This window comes from Thunnus maccoyii, chromosome 12 (genome assembly GCF_910596095.1).
Source record: "Thunnus maccoyii chromosome 12, fThuMac1.1, whole genome shotgun sequence".
Lineage (NCBI taxonomy): Eukaryota > Metazoa > Chordata > Actinopteri > Scombriformes > Scombridae > Thunnus > Thunnus maccoyii.
Genome location: NC_056544.1, coordinates 11,746,747 through 11,764,353, shown reverse-complemented (window position 1 = coordinate 11,764,353; position 17,607 = coordinate 11,746,747). Strand labels below are relative to the sequence as shown.

Genomic DNA, 17,607 nt, shown 5'->3' with positions numbered 1-17,607 from the left:
CAACATCTTCTTAGTCTCTTCCTTTGCCTGTTTGTTTCTATCCCCGTCTCATTGTCTCTCTTCCTTATGGGATCAGGTGATTGTGTTCTTCCTAAGCAGGCCTGTAACCTGCTTGGGGACCAGCTCATTACAGTGTTTCAGCATTCAGTGTCTTGTTACACTGTTGCAAAGGAGAAATACTTTCAAGCTCTAACGAACTAATGTGCCTTCAGACAAGCAAAGTGTACACAAACATGCCTCAGCAGCACAAAGAGCACTGCTGATGGTATCTACTAATGATCTGTGTGTGTGTGTGTGTGTATCTGCGCATTTGTAAGTGTGCCAGTATGATTTCTCAAGTCAGCAACATAAACAAATTGAGTAGTTATAGTAGTCACATATGTGCACATAAGTTATTGCACTACATGCCACGCAGTAAAGTTGATCTATAACAAGATGACTTATGGTCTTGCCAACAATGTTGTATAATTTGGTTCTGTTTTCATTCCTGCATTACTCGGTGAAATGAAAGTGCCCTGTAAGGATTTTCCAACAAGTCTTCCAAATTAAACAACAAAATATGTTGTTGGTCTATGACTTCCAGAACGACACATATGTACATGCATTTTCTGATCCGAAGCCACTATTTATTTTATACCGGCAGGTTAAAGTTTGGTTAGGTTTAGGCACAAAGTCAGTTAAATCATGGTTTGGGTTAAAATAAGGTTAGAGAACCTTCATTGTCATGGTTACAATAATATACCACTTGGTCTTGGTTAGAGAACAGCAGCATTCATGGTTGAGAGAAACAAGTGTTGACAGTAATTAGGTTATGGGAAACAAGCAGGGGAAAGTGTGAAAGTACAACGCTTTGTTGACACAACCATCAACCCACTGCAGAGTTTATTGCTATATAATAATGTCACCTTATATACTCCTTTGCTCCTGACTAACAAGAGTTATAATTCATACGGCTGCTAGAAGGTTTTGTCACTTGAACGTACAGTACCAGTCAAAAGTTTGGATACACCTTCCCAATCCCTTAAATGAGAAAGTGGCTCCAAATTTTTGACTGGTACTGTACATCAATGTAGTTTTTGGACATTTGCTGAAACAAGTGATGTTTTTTTGGAAGGACAATCTTGTATTTTTACAAATGCAGTCACCGTGCATGCATTTCTAAGCAAGCATATAGACATAGAGGACATTATCTGTTCATCCCCTCTATTTCTGCCACTCTGTGCTCCCACTCCATTAGTCATTACACTTAGACAGACGGAGAGGAAAAATAGGAGAGCACAAGATAAGAGAATAAGGGAGAAACAATCAGCTTCACTGTGTGAGAGAAATAATGCAACTCAGTTTGCCGCCTGAATTTCATGACAGTTTCATGTAGTTTTCCTGGAAGTGGAGCTTTGTAGTATTTTTGCCACTTGATGGTTAGGATTTCCATCTGATTCCTTTTAGCTCTTGCAGCATTAATTTATCCCTAAAAACTTTGCGCTCATCCAAGGTCAAAAAAACAGAGCTGGAGTATGTGTGGTTCAAAAGGGGTTCCCACATCAAAATTTATCAGAACATTTTTTTTAATTTCTTTTTCAAGCCCTGGTGACAATGGGAAAAAATAGGATTAAAAGAGCATTCTGATAGATTTGTGTGTGAAACCTCTTTTTGAACTTGCCCCAAAAAGGTAATATGAGTACTACACCCCTATCACTACCATGGGTGTTTTGATTGAGGTCACAGACACGAGTGGTACCCAACACCAGTATTCAGTGAGGGAGTCTGCTATTGTTAGTTCAACGGTGATGGAGTTAGAGAAGCTGGAGCAAAGTGGATGAACAAGGTTGGATGAATAGACTGAAAGAGGGGAAGTGAGAGGACGGTAATTGCAGCTGAAAATGTCAAGGAATATATTTTTCTCTCACTGTCAGACTAATTTTCTGTCATTGTTAGATTTTTGTTTGGTGTTGCTTTCATTAAAGGGATCATGTATTGTGCAGTTGTTGAACTATTCGCTGTTCATGCTTGTATAAAAACAACATAATCACTGCTTTGGGAGGTGCAGTATAGCAGAGATGGTCATAATAATAGATAATTGTAGAGATATGTAACTTTGCACTCACCTCCACAGGCAGTCAGTGGCTAAATAGCAATTTATTCTGCTTGTCTAGTCAAGTACACATCAAAATCCTGAATGTGAGCTGATGAAACTAAAATACGCTGTCATTGTCATTAACATTTAATATAATATTTCAATCTATGTACTGTTCATGAAGATGAGAAACAGATCAAATTATACTTTAACTTTATTTACATAGTTTATATTATTCTGCACTTATTATATAACGTATTTTTCTGCAGTTTGAACCAATTCATTATAAAAAAAGATTTTTATAATGAATTATCACAGAAAAAGAAAAGAAAAAAAGAACAGTTTTGCTGAGTACCAAAGCATTGTAGCTACAACGAAATTAAACTGTCAGAGCTTGAAATGTGGGGTACAGATGTACATGATATTGTCACAAGAGGAAATGATCCATACAACAGCATAATAGGTAGGCAGAGACATCCCAGTATCTGCTGGGAGATGTGACACTGTGTGGGAAGAGTGTCCTGTGGGAATTTCTGTCTCTTCACACTCGTAAAAGGTGACAGTCTAGGCTCTAAATCGAACATCCCTGGAGATTCCTGGTTGCTCTAACACAGGTCTCAACCCCATTAGTTCATATCACAGCTTGAAATAAACTACTAGTGGTTGTAGAATGTCTGTGTGTGGCCACTGAACCTTAGAACGAAATCTAACCAAAGAAAATCTATCAGTATGCTGTGTGCTTTCCTGCTGTTTTTTCTCTGTGCATCTCAAATCAGCAGATTTGATCCCCTTTAGTGCAAATAAATTGTTTATTGTTAATTCAACCAAATCCTTCCCACCAGAATGATTACAGAAAAACAGATGCTATAGCCAGGACAGGAGGAACAATAACAAGGCTGCTAAAACCTTTGAAACTGTGTTTGCCAACGGTGCTGGAAAGGAAGTACACTTACAGTTTAGGTGATTTAAGTTGAGAGTATTTGCACACCTCCCTGTGATTCAGAGAAATGACAGGCATTGTGACACCTATATGTTATTTGTAACAGTTTAAAGCAAGATTTTTTTCTATTTAGCCATTTTACAGCATATAACATCTGGAACATTTTGCAGAATATAACGTATAAATCTTAAATTCTTGCATTCATCCATTTTCTATATCTGTTAGTGCTGTTCAGGGTTGCAAGGGACAGGAGCCTATCCCTGCACGGTTCAGTACCAGTCAAAAGTTTGGACACGCCTACTCATTTAAGGGTTTTTCTTTATTTTTACTATTTTCTACATTTTAGAACAATACTGAACACATCAAAACTATAAAATAACACCTATGGGATCATGTAATAAACAAAACAGTAGTTAACAAGTCAAAATATCTTTCATATTTTAGATTCCTTGAAGTAGCCACCGTTTTTCACACTCTTGGCATTCTCTCAGCCGGCTTCATGAGGTCATCACCTGCAATGCTTTTCCGACAGTCTTGAAGGAATTCCCACATATGCTTAGCACTTGTTGGCTGCTTTTCCTTCACTATGTGTTCCAACTCATCCCACCCAAACAATCTTTATTGGATTTAGATCAGGTGAATGTTGAGGCCAGATCATCTGATGCAGCAATCCGTCAATCTCCTAACTGGTCAAATAACCCTTACATAAGCTGGAGGTGTGTTTTGAGTCATTGTCCTGTTGAAAAACAAATGATGTCCCACTAAGCACAAGCCAGATGGGATGACTTGTCGCTGCAGGATCTTGTGGTAGCCATGCTGGTTAAATGTGTCTTGAATTCTGAATAGATCGCCAACAGTGTCACGAACAAAGCACCCCAACACCATCACACACACACACTTGACAAGGCACACCTGGTGATTGAAAACCATTCCAGGTAACTACCTCATGAAACTGGTTAAGATATTGCCAATAGTGTGCAAACAGTGGCTACGTTGAGGAATCTAAAATATGAAGGACATTAGTTTGTTTTTATTTACTACATAATTCCATATGTGTTATTTTATAGTTTTGATGTCTTCAGTGTTGTTCTACAATGTAGAAAATAGTAAAAATGAAGAAAACCCTTGAATGAGTAGGTGTGTCCAAACTTTTGACTGGTACTGTATATCCTGGGCATGTCAGCAGTTGATCACAGGGGCTAATGTCACATTCATGTCATACTGGAGTTACTATAATTACCAGTTTCTGACTCTTAAATAGCGCTCACATAAACACCCAACACCCTCACATCATAAGAATCTGTCTAACTCTATTTTACATCCCATATGACAGAAACCAGGCATAACACACAATCCTACTGACATTCACACCTGCAGGCAGGTTAGAATTTCCAGTTCACCTAATTCTGCATGTCTTTGAACTATGGGAGGAAACTCCACACAGAAAGGCCCCAGCTGGCCAGGTCAGTTTGATATTTTTTCTGTCTTACTAACAACCACATGGACTTACATGCAGAATATATCATAACATATTTGCAAATATGTAATGACATATTGCAGGTAGGAGGGAAGTGTGTGTTTGTGTTTGTTAGTGGAGTAGAGAGACAGGGGGTGATGAGAGATAGAAGGAGAGAGCAGGATGTGTCTTTACATGTTCTCCAAATAATCAAAGAATGTTTGCGATGGTTGATAAAAGTTTCATGGTGCACGGCTCCTCGGCAGCCGTGTTTGTCACTCATCATATGCCTCATCATATGAAGAGCTCATTAGACGGAAACCTCATTAGCTATCTGATGACAGGGAGCAAATGATCCAGAGATGACGAGAGGAATTTATTTCATCTCTTTCATTGAAGGTAGAAAGGCAGGGAATGTTCAAGGATGCTCTTACCGTTTCGGCTGCATGATTGGAGTAAACATCATCATCTTCATAACAGCATCCCTATAAACATAATCCTCCACGGAAAAATGCTCCTAACCTAAATAAGACCCCCGTAAAAAGGGTGTAGTTGCCAGAGTAATGTATTTTTAAAGCTGCCCTATTTTTGCGTGCCCAACCCGAGAATATTTTCTTATTTGAATACATAAAAAGTGGACACAGAGCAGAAAGAACTGTAGCTTAGTGGATGAGTCATGATGTCCTTTCTCTTCTCTTCTGCAGATCTGTGATAAGGAATGGCACTACTATGTGATCAACGTGGAATTTCCTGCAGTGACACTATTTGTGGATGGTGTGACCTATGAACCCTACCTGGTGACGGATGACTGGCCGATCCACGCCTCAAAGATTGATACGCAGCTGACTGTGGGCGCCTGCTGGCAAGGTCAGTGTGTGTGCGCCTGTCTGTCTAACAACATGTACTGTAGCTTTAGCATAATGCGGACATAAAAAAGAAGCTGAATTCAGACAGGAATAAGATGCGAGTGCTACAACGTTGTGTTGTTGGGACTGTTTAATATATTATAGCGTAATTACAAGCTATAATATAACAGTTGTTTTACATGCAGCAGCCTGTTCAACTTGTGGTGTTTGTTCATTTGCTCCACATAAAACCATGAAATCAGGTATTTATAGGACTACTTTAACAAAAAGTAACTCCACTCTGCAATACTCAACATGGCAAATAATTACTCAAAGCAAAAATGGAATTGAATTGCAATTAATGCATCATATTGTGTAATGATATGTAATGCAACAGTTTCATAGTAATATTTCGCCTCCAGGAGATCAATGCACAAATTGTAGGTGCATTGGTCCAAAAAAACAGCATTTTTTATATGCCAAAGGGAAAATGATGATGACATATGGCACAACATCGACATACTGCATCAACAGCAGCCAAATGATGTTGAAAATTACATTTGAAGCACAAATAAAGAGAGAAAGAGAGAAAGCAAGAAACTTATTGTTAAAATAAATTAAGAGATTAAGATTTATGCCCCGGGGCTGCAAGTATTCCTTCTTTGAAACAGGGAGGCACGAGCGGAGTGGGTATCAAGCAGGAAATTCTGCGTGTCAGTTCCAGCAGCAGGGAACAAGAGCGAGTAGTGATCGCATTGGGATGAATAAGAGCTCCCCTGCTGCCATGTTTATGACTTGAATAATTATAAAAAAAAGTGCTTTACAGGAGGACAGATAGAGACAGCAGTGATCCGTTCTGCAGCTTGCTTAAATCACACTCGTAACACTCAATAACACAACACCAGTATCATCCAAAGCTTGAATCCTGATGGCATTTTGGTTGGCGTTTTAAATTTCTTTTCATCCTGTGCCTGATTGCAATTTTCCTTTTGTCGTCATCATTTTCTTCCTTGCTTCACACAGCCCTCTCTTGCTGCCTCTTTCCATGAATCTCTGATTGTGAGAGAAAGCCCTGAAGGAAGGATTAGCTGGAGTGAATGGAGGACAACTTTGCCAGCTATTACATCCCAATGAAGCCGCTTTAAGCTTCACTAAGCCGCAACTGATAACTTTGCAGGCCATTAGTGAGCAAGATTGCCTTTCAGAGTCTTTCATTTCACCATCCCCTTTTCCCCACAATTAACAACATAATGATGAGACATGTGGAATGAAAGGCATTCAGACTGTACTTTCACTGCCCTGGAAGCAAAAAGAAGACGTGTGTTGCCATACAAGGTTAACAAGAAAATGGTTTGGTGGTTGGTGGTTTTTTAAAGCAGTTTTTTTTTTTTTTGTAGCGATAAGCTGCTCATAAGTTTGGATGGGAAATGTGTCTTTGCTATCTCATTTCATATGCAACAGGAAAGTGGGTGTGAAATTTCAAAGCAACCCTCACAGTATACAAATACTTAATCAAAGAAGCAAGTGAAGGCATCAAAAAAACAGAAAGGCACATGGGTAATTTTATGTAGGCAATGAATGAAAGAATGAATCAATATACCTCATCAGCATATTTAGATAATTAGCGGCTAATGTGAAAGCAAAAGGTGCAGGGAGGCAAGTGCTACTTTTTAGTATGCTTTTAGCACACTGTGATATGAGAAATGAACAGTCACATTTAATATCCCAGTGCACTGCGACAAGCATAAACAGTATTTGTTTTCACATTGAAGGTTATCTATTAAACCTTTCTCATTTTGAGGAAAAGCACAGGTGTAACTAATAAGATTAATTATGGCTCTGTTTCATGCCACTGAACCAGCATGCACAATATAAGGGCCAAGGAACTGGAACACCTAAATGAAATTATCACAATTATTACAGTTATTAATGTCATTGGTTACACCGGTGTATGATGAGTCATAATGTCTGTCATCAGAAGGTTCTGTAAGAAAACAAGCTTGAACATGGTCCAGTTAAAGGAGCGTATAAGTCCTTGGAAAACACTCAAAACCTTCAAAATATTGAAATCATACAGATGTATTGACTCAGTGACACTGATCCAGTGAAAATGCCGTTGGCGTCATATTTCATTCTGAACCTCACAATTGATGTCAGGGCGTGTGTGTGTTTCTGAAATGGGTTTCTGAATGTGTGTTTGCAAGTAAGAAAATTGCAAGGTAACTGCCTTGGCTGTGTTGCCAAAGGGAACCACAATGGAAAGGACAAACAGCAGTATTTTCAGTCTGTCTGTGCAGCCTTTAGCCAATGAATTAGACAGAAACAAAATATTTTTCATCTTTTTTACTGCTTCAGCCTAAGGACTTAAAATGTGCAAATGTCCTTGTTTACTTGGACATACAGTGCTTTTTTTCTCATTGCATCAAATCAAAATAATGAATCAACATGTTTTAATTTGATAAGGAGCTGTTCAATCTAAATTTAAAGCACCAGTTGCTTCCTCACTGGTTTACTTAAAGAAAGAATTGTTTAGAGAAGATCATAGCTGTTAAGGTTTCCAATATGTTAATGTTTATGCAAGACCTGCCATACAACATGTGACGTGTCGTCTTCTTCTTGTTCTTTCATTCATTTCATTCATTTCTCTCTTTTATGGATCTATAAATATGCACATATGCACGTCTAGACACAGGCAAATCAAAAATATCAGTTCCCACTTATTCATTAAACACAAAGACCTTGCCTTGATGAAAACCTTTGAACAATGCATTTCTCAGACAGATGACTAGAGAATAAAGAACAGAATGAAAATGAATATTTCTACATTTGGAGAGAGAAAGGGAGATGATGGGCAGAGTATGACTCACTCTGCCCTACGTCCACCATCACAAAAACACAGTGCTTACCGTGTCTGCTCTTAATGCATGGGCAGATATAAAGGATGAGAATAATACTTGTCAGTATTGGTATGTTTGCAAGTCTTACATCAGACATCAGGTGGTAAAGCCACAATCCTGCTGCTCTCCAGGACTTCCACATCATCTTATATGTACGTGATGTGTTACTATGTTAACCCCTTCCACTCCTGCTCCCCTGCCATAGACCCATTTATGGGGGAAACAGGGGATGTTTGGGAGGAGATAGCAGGTCAACAGTATATGCCACATAGAAATGGTATACATCATCTGAAAGCCAGGAGCCTGAAGATTAATTTGAGATGCAATTGAGCACTGTATGTCAAGTTTTTCTGGTAATGAACCTGTAATGAACATTGTGTTTTGGTTAGGCGCCTATTCAATTTTTGAAAGTTTAGAGTGTATAAGGGCCTAGAACATTATGATGGAAGTATGACAGCCATTCCCATGCTCAGTTATGTCTCATAAGTTGTTGCAGCAATTTTTGGGTTGATATTAAAAATCCTTCCAAAATACCACATTAAGACTACAAGACATTGAGGAACACTATAGAAAAATGCATGCTGTCATTTGGTATCACAAACTTTTGACATTTAGAGATTTCTGTAAGAATTGCATCTTTCGTGATTGGATGGCAAACTCTTCTGTTCTGGAAATTGCTCAGAAACCCCCTTGGTCTCTAGTTTGTGGTTGTATAGTTTTATGAGGCTGTGATTATCCTAGAGGTCACAATAGGTCATTTTATACAATGAGTTCAAGTTTCAAAAAATGGTCTCACTACAATGAAATGGCTACCATGGGGACTAACATCATCACACATGAATACAATTGGGCTCATTGAATCCACAAGAGTCTCAGCTTTCCAGTCAAATTTATGCAATTCTAAGACTGTTTAGGGAACATAGTATGCAGAAATATTCAAATATGCCATTTTTAGAATAGGCGAGAATAACACATTTATACTGCTTGTAAAAAACTGCATGGTTTTTTTCCCAAAACTGCACGGGATTAGCATAAAGTGGGCATCTCTGTAAAGGGGAGATTGATTTAGATATCTTGAGGTGAGAGATCAAGGGATCCCTTTGAAAATGGCCATGCCAGTTTTTCCCTCAGCAAAATTTAGCCTAACTGTGTTATTTAGCCCCCTAACCCTAACCCTAGTTTCATATGATACAAGTATCTTCACTGTAGCTTTAAAACTGAGGGCGCTACAGCTTCTGAAAGACAGTAATATGACCCGTGGACGGCGGCATCCTCAGGGAGTGGAAGAGGTTAAAGTGCTACAGTAAAATGCAACCACAGCAATTTAGTGCTCAGTTACTGACAAAGCTCAACAATATGCTACTTTTTTGCATTGTGTTACTATTCTCTGGATGTCCTACTGTATAGCTGAAAAATAGTCTTCAAAAAGTAAAATTGCAAAAAATGCTTCAGGGTGTCACCTTGAACTGTTGCAGCAGAGAAAAGTCGTCATCAGTGAAATGGGGATGGAAAAAGCGAGAGAATTTGTTACACCTGTGTGTTCTTGGACTTGAGGCTAAGCTGACCTGCATAAAAACACAAAACAAACAGATACAGAACAATCAAAAAAGTGTCATGAAGCTCATGAACTGTTTAGACCACTGAGAGAGCAAAGATTTTCGTCTAACTTCTCACTGCCACTCAGCTTGTTGGTGAGTGAGTGTGGATGAACTTCCACATAGTGTCTGTCCCTGCCTTCATTAAACAGAGTTAAGAAACCTTCCTCAGAAGGTGGGATTGTTTAAACTGATTCTATTTACTGCTGTTTTAAAGCATACCAGATGCTGTAATGTTGTTTGCATGGTTATTGCTGTTTACATAGGTTGTTGGACCTAATGGTTCTTGGAGAACATGAGCTGCATCCTAAAACTGCACCATTGTTCATCAGCATCATTCGTCTCCACCCACTGGAGTTTTCCCTGCATCTCACAGCTCCAGGACAGAAACATAATGACACACTGAACTGGTGCTCTGACTAAAAGGAGAAGGTGGAGACAACAAAAATATTAATAATCTATCAAAAACAGTGCTAAAGTTACTTAATAATTAACATGTTATTATTGTGCTGTAGATAGCCTAACTTTCTTCTTCTCCTCGACATATCTAGTTATAAATAATAAGAATATATGAAAACAGATACTTATTGAAAAGGGTTTGTATTCAACCTCACTTTTTGCAAAATGTGCAGTGAAACTCTCTTGCTGCCCAGTGTGCTGAAGGCAGTATTCAGTGTCTCTTTGACAGGATCTTCTCTCTCAGCTCTGCATACGTGTAAACAGTCCTGTATGATTCACCTTGACAGAGCTGAGAGAGTAGAAGCCTCCAGCCCTGCATGCTGGCTGGTAGCTGCTGTTCCAAATATCTGTCTACCTTTCCCCCCCAAGACCCGCTATACAGAATAGTTCTGTTCCAGGAGAAGCTTTAGTCTGTGTTAGCTGAGTTAGTAACATCTACAACAAAATTTCTGAGTTTTTGTTGTTATTGTTTCCATTTTTTTCCAGATGACAATAAAAAGATCAAGTGTGTTTAAAACCATCAACTCAACAATCAAACACTTTCATATTCAGTAGGACAGTAGGGAATTTGTGATTTTTCAGTAGGTTGAAATATGTTTAGATCAAGAGCATAAACAATGAAGCTAATGGAAATATCTTTGAAAAAGGAGCATGCAAGAGCATATATTACAACAGATGAATCATGTCTGCTGTTTGATGACAAAAGGGAAAACTTTTAAGTCAACAAAAGCCACAGTAGGGATTTTTCTACTTCTAAAGAGATGTTTTGCATTGATTGTCAGTGTAGTTTACTGTGGAATTTGTCATTTTCAACACAAAAAATAAAATCACCAGTTGTTGGTAGTTAACAAACTTAATTATTTAAGTCTTGGTGAGTAAGTAAGTTGTCACTTTAATGTCATTACCAAACATGAATGTTCTGTGTACCAATACAGTAAACATTTGTTTTGCAAAAGTGAAACATTTGTCCAATTTACTTGGCATTTGAAAATAATGACCCAATAATGTTATTGTTGTATGTAGATTATTGTCCAAATCAGATATTTCAGTTAATAAAGTGCATTATAAGATACCATTTAAATTTTAAATGTGTAAGTATAAAGTGCGAGTCTTATCTAAATGTAAATGTGTAATTTAGAGAACCAGGGTATTTTCCACAAGCTCACATTAAGCCACAGTGACATATTTGCAATTGACTGATATGGTATATATCATATATAGTATAAGCACATGTATGTTAAAGTCTGGTATATAAAGTAGTAGCAGTTGCATAAAGTAGACTTAACCTAAATGTCAGCCATCGCTAGAATTTCTCAAAATGTACGAATCATAGCTGACCTCAGGAATTCACTCTGAAAGTAATTTGTGTAAAGTGGACTTGATCTATATGACTTGGTCGAAATGACACACTTCATCAGAATTTGAGAAATTGCCCCAGCCCTATAGGAACATCAGGCGCTCAGGACCAAGAAAACCCCTTAAGGAGATGTCAGGCCTTGACTGAATTTGTGATGGAGCAGACCCCACAGACTTCAGTGCTCTGATACCTTGAACACTCAGACTGTGCCAGTGCGTTGGCTTGCACTAGAGGTTCCATTTATTTTGTATGAAAGGATGTGCTTCCTACTTGCTGTGACAGTTGCAGAGCATTTCAGGTCAAGCACGCATTACATCTGTCACCTCATGCATCAAATTCCTTGTGTGAACCTGACAGGAAGTGTCAAAATAACTGCTGTTGTGCCAGGTGTTGAAAGTCTATCATACAATATTTGTTGCAGACTTGCTTATACTCATGCAGTGCCAACTATTCTCGTGTATGTAGGTTTTTATCTTTATTCAGTAATATTACACAGTTGTTGCCACCTGCTCCCACAACATATTTAATGTGGGTGAAGCCATACAGACTGAGAGTGATTATTAGCATTTTGTGAATGGTAATAATTGTTCACTGTCATCTGTCTTTGATAACATTTGCATTTGTCAAGTACAGTAAGCAGTTTAACATTTATATCCTAATTTCTAATGTACATACAAATGTACATGAGAAGAAAAATGCAATTTCGGTGTCAAGACAATTTAAAAACATCTATTTCTAGTCAGAACTTGAGTCAGAATTGTTTCACATGCTTCTTTTCTTACCTCCATTGTAGACTTGGGAAAAAATAACCACTAAATTCTTCATAGCTTGCTATCTATTGGGGCTTGTAAGCTTTTTCTGAAGCAGATTCACAGATGTTATTTTCAGAAAACTGTGTGTGTTTTTCCCTTGGAAAAATACATAATACATGATGTTGTCAATCTGTTTCAATCCTATTGTCCTTTTCTGCCCTTCTTCTTCTCACTTTCCACTCCTGCCCTTAACCTTCTCTTATCTCACTTCTCCTGCATGTGTTTCTTCTCTTCTCTTCTCCTCCTCTCTCTTCCCTCTTTCCCATCAGGTGGTGAAGTAGCAACCCCGAGGTTCACCCAGTATTTCCATGGCAGCCTGTCAGGTCTGACAATCCGACCAGGCCGCATTGAAACCCAGAAGGTTATCTCCTGTTTGCAGGCCTGCAAAGAAGGCCTTGATATTAACTCCCTTGAAAGCCTTGCTAAGGACATCAAGGTGCGTGGAAAAATGAAGATGAGTTTACCAATACACACAAACACACACACAGACTCCACACTTGCAGCCTTTGGTTAGTAGTAGAGTAACTGCTAACTGCCTTTGCAAAGAAGAAGTAAGACACTGTGTCCAGTTTGGGATTCATGTGTCACACTAAGTCAAGTTGAGTCAATTTATTTGTAGAGCACATTTGAAAACAGGAAATGTTGACCAAAGTGCTTCACAGAGACTGAGAATTACAATCAAATAAAAACACAGACATAATTAAGAGGATCAAGGAGAAAATGAATAAGAGAGTCAAATAAAATAAATAACTACCGTATTTAACTATTAAGCAGTAAAGGCACATTCATCTTGGTGTATTTATCCATTATATCTCTGAATTGAATCAGGATCTTTGTTTGCTTTCAAGATAAATGGTTTTTGTGTCTGTGTTTGTTTCCAGTTCCATTTTAACCCTGCACAGTCTGTGCTGGTGGTGGAAGGAGAGGATGTGGACAGCATCAATACAGCCATGACCAAAGTCTCCTACATAAACTCTCGCCAGTTCCCTACGCCTGGTCTCCGACGGTTACACATTACCACCACTGTACAGTGAGTACTCCTACACATAGACATCTTCACACATTTTTACATTTACACATTTTATTAGTTGGAGTTGTCCAGTTCCAACCACAGTCACTGAGCAGCTCTATTGGAGTAGTTGGGCACTGGACATCTCAAACCTGTCTCTGTTTCCCCCCTTAAAAGAATTTTTTCTTGGATTTTCTGTTGGCACACATTTCCTTTTTCTTCGATGATGCTTGTATAGACGTCCATGTTCACAGCCAACTACTGTTCTGTTGGACCAATGACGTTTGTTCTAGTGAATATTATTATTATATTCTCCAACTAATTACCTGGTTCTCTTTCATACATGTTGATGAAAAGTACAGCAGAATGGCAAAGACTACAATAATCATTTTATTTACATCCAAACTGCTGGAAACAGTAGCAGATCAATTTAAACTTTAAAATATCAGCTGCTTCATATTGCGTGCGTGTGTGTGTGTGTGTGTGTGTGTGTGTGTGTGTGTGTGTGTGCGTGTGTGTGTGTGTGTGTGTGTGTGTGTGTGTGTGTACCATGTGGCTTTATTTGTATGTTTACATGACTCAGTGGTATTTCATCACACGGGTTGTACAGTGGAAATATACGATATGATACCTGTGTACATCACCTAGAATTAGCTAACATTAGATAATTCACTCTCTCCTTTGCTTCATATGTTCAGTGGGTCACTGGGAGGTACGGGGACTGATGATTTGCAGAAAGCTTGTTACTGTGTTACTGTGAATGTTGATGTAGAGTTAGTGGTTACCTAGCAGGTTAAGATTTACATCTTCATTCTTTATGACTCTTGTGACTTAACTCTTTACAAAGTGCAAAGTCTATAACTATCTTTAGGACACTAATGTGAAATGGTGCGTACCTAATGCATTAAACCAGCTGGTAAACAAATATCCTGTAGAAGTTCACAGGGCTAGTGGTGAAAACATTTAAGGGGAGGCTGTGTCAGATGTGTCTGTCTTTATACCACAAAACTCGCAGGGAGATGGCAAAGGATGGATCATTAGTGCAAAAACTATTAAACCACAAACACACCAGCTGGCCAATTAAGGACATTAAGCCTCCTGGTGATTAGAAAGACTTGAGTGCTTGCATCTAACTCTTCCTTCTAACTTTTGTTCTCTGTCTCTGTTTTTCTAGGGGTCTGTCTCTGGGTTTGATCTTATCTGATTTGACTTGATTGAATTGACTTTGTCCACTTTGCCCACTAGCAGCACATCCTTAGGAAATCGATGTCTGTCTCTCTGTCCAGCACTTCTGTGGAGGAAAACCTCTTGACATCTGCTCACCACATTGCTACGAAATCTGCAAACACTTTGGTCCAAAACAGCATACTTGAAAATGGCTGGATTTTCTTGATATTTGCTGTGGATTTTCATGACACCCAAAAGATTAATACTTAAGTTTTTGCTGATCTACTGACATTTTCTCTAACATCCGTTACATTGTCTCAATAACTTGTTTCCAGTGACATAATTGGATTTATTTCCCTCTCATTGCATAATATGAACCAAATGATATAACTGTAACAGTGCAGCCATGTATATATATATCCTGTAAACTGATACCTACAGTTCATTTAACAACACATTAGCAGAGAAAATACTTCTCCTTGTCTCTTGGAGCCATTATATTTGAAAACTCTTGTATCTTGTTACGCAACAGTAACTGTTATTGACTGTTAGTTGTAATATAGATTTATATTCTAGCTAAAAACGGATGTAGTATATTGCTAATTTAAAACTAACTGGTAGCTGGATTTTCTAATAGCGTTTGCACAGTCGTGATCTGGATTTCCCCTACAGGTCTCATGGCTGACCTGGTCCCTCTCAAATCACTAAACTGAGGAACATTGAATGTAGCATGCTTGGTAGAATCTGTGTGTGCTGAAGTGTATGTGTGTGTGTGTCTTCTTTGCTTCTCCTCACTCTTCAAGTATTTGTTAGTCTTCACGCAACTCGTGTGCCCACATGTGTACAGTAAGCGTGTGTTTAGGTGTGTGCTGCATATGTGTTTGTGTGAGCGCTTGTTCATGTGTCTCGCAGCGTATGTACTCGTATGTGTCTGCTCCCGTCTCTACAGTCGTGTAGTGCCTGTTTGTTTGTTGAGCAGCAAACACAGATAGGTTAAATCAGCCTGGACGTGTGCTAGTCAATAAAGTGAAGCAAGCTGGAGGAGCAGCAATAGAGGCTGGACAGCCCTTCACAGCCCCTCTCAAGATAAAGACAGATATCCAGCTTTACGGTCAGCAGATATTTTGAATCTGTGACTGAGGAAAACACAATAATATGTAGTCCCATTACACATTGTTAATACTTTTCTTAAGCAGCAAGTTGTGTTGTTTTATAGCTGTGTTTATTGTCTTTGTGTTACAGGTGTTGACGAGCAGAAAGAGTAGTTCAGTGATAATTGCCACTTGAGTATTCACAGGGTCAATAGATTTAGCATTTCAAACAAACCTGGGTTCATCCTAAACCTTAAAAGCAAACATAATTTTTGCATATTATGCTTATTTTCCAAAGGGTACTCACCTCAGACTTTAAAGTGATGCTTCACTTTATTGCAACATTTTATTTTTTTCACACTTAACAGTGTAACCAGTCTAATTTATTTTGCTGTTTGCCATTGTTATTGCTAGTCTCCTATGATGGGGAATCTAACATGTAATATTTTGTTGCTGTTAGATACAATTTACAGACAAAAAAGGTGTATATAGCAAAGCAAATACAATTCAGGGTGCATTATGTAAAATTTTTGGTTCAGAGCTGAAAACAAATACATCACTTATACAAATACATTATTTTCTACTTTTTTTCAAAAGTAGAAAATAATAATATTGAGATTAGTGGTTATCCTGCACATATAAATAAAGCTGTCTAATCTACTCGAATAACATGGAGCTAATGTTGTTACACCCAGTTAGGAATCTCTGTCATGTGATTTTTAGCTTCAGCTGTTGCGTCATGTGTCCCCTCCTCTCCTCTCCTGCGTGTCAGGTGTTTCGGGGAGGACACGTGTCTCTCCATCCCGGACATCAAGGCAGTAGTTATGGTCCTGCCGCCTAGTGAACCGAGAATCACCATTACAGGATCTAATCGACTCGTCAGGCCTGCCAGCGACCTGCGGGGCCCACTGGGTGTGGCACCCTTCAAAGAACTTCACATCACCAGCACAGTAATGAAGGGAGACAGCTTCGGTGGATGTGAGTGGACAGGCTGCCTGTGCTGCTAGGATGTTGTTGTGTTATGACAGTAAATGTATATTTTTAATTCTTTTTGAGGTAGAACTATTTGCACACATGAGAAATATTTGTGGGATTTTGTGCATACAGCCCGCAGGCCAGGCGTGATGGAGGTGATGCATAACCTGGACTACTGTGATGTCCTGGTGATTGGGGAGGAACTGAATCCTGAGAGAGAGAGTCTGGAGATTCATCACAGTGCTTTGTTGGGAAAACATCTGGATGCTACCAACTCTACCTCTGGCATATCAATATATGGTAGGACATACACACCTCTTACTTTAAGGAAGATCCGCTTTTAAAAATAGATTCCCCTTTAAACAGTAGTCATGAGATTTAAGGAGATTAACATTCCCTCTATCCCCTGTAACGCAGCTGTAAATAAAATCAGTCCTGTCATAACATATTACAGTTATATTTATTATATCGGCTGACATGCAGGTCTTCTACATGACAGGTTTCAGACTGTAGCATGTAGTAACACTGATTTTCCTGTGTGTGTAAGGTGTGGACTCCATGGCCCATTATGAGCAGGCACTGAGGCAGGTGCGCTACAGGAACGGGCGGCCTGCAGCTCTGAGCGAGAGAAAGTTCAGACTCACCTGCTCTGAACTCAACGGACGTTACACCAGCAACGAGTTCAACCTGGAGGTCAGTTTGATGTCTATCTTGCATCATATTTCAACTTTTTACTTTCTTTCTCTGTCCAGCGCTGTTTAATCTTCTTCCTTTCATCTGTCATCCATCTTTGTCTTGCTGCTCTTCTGCACTTACTTTTATCTTTTTGTCTTTTCATGAATAATTATCAATCCTCCAAATGCTCAGTTAGTTTATTTTGTCTGTCTTCACCTGTCGCACCAGATTGGCTTGCATCGTCTCTCTGTTCTC

At 38.8% G+C, this 17,607-nt stretch overlaps 1 protein-coding gene across 1 annotated transcript in view; it reads left to right on the top strand.

The window, feature by feature from the left end:
* The window catches only part of clstn2a (calsyntenin 2a), a 170,324-nt gene that overhangs the window by 151,383 nt on the left and 1,334 nt on the right, over positions 1-17,607 (top strand). Inside the window, exons 11-16 of the mRNA XM_042427715.1 lie at positions 5,175-5,337; positions 12,705-12,871; positions 13,317-13,465; positions 16,475-16,680; positions 16,810-16,977; positions 17,225-17,370. Coding sequence (XP_042283649.1) covers positions 5,175-5,337; positions 12,705-12,871; positions 13,317-13,465; positions 16,475-16,680; positions 16,810-16,977; positions 17,225-17,370 — 999 coding nt within the window. The remainder of the gene's footprint in view (positions 1-5,174; positions 5,338-12,704; positions 12,872-13,316; positions 13,466-16,474; positions 16,681-16,809; positions 16,978-17,224; positions 17,371-17,607) is intronic.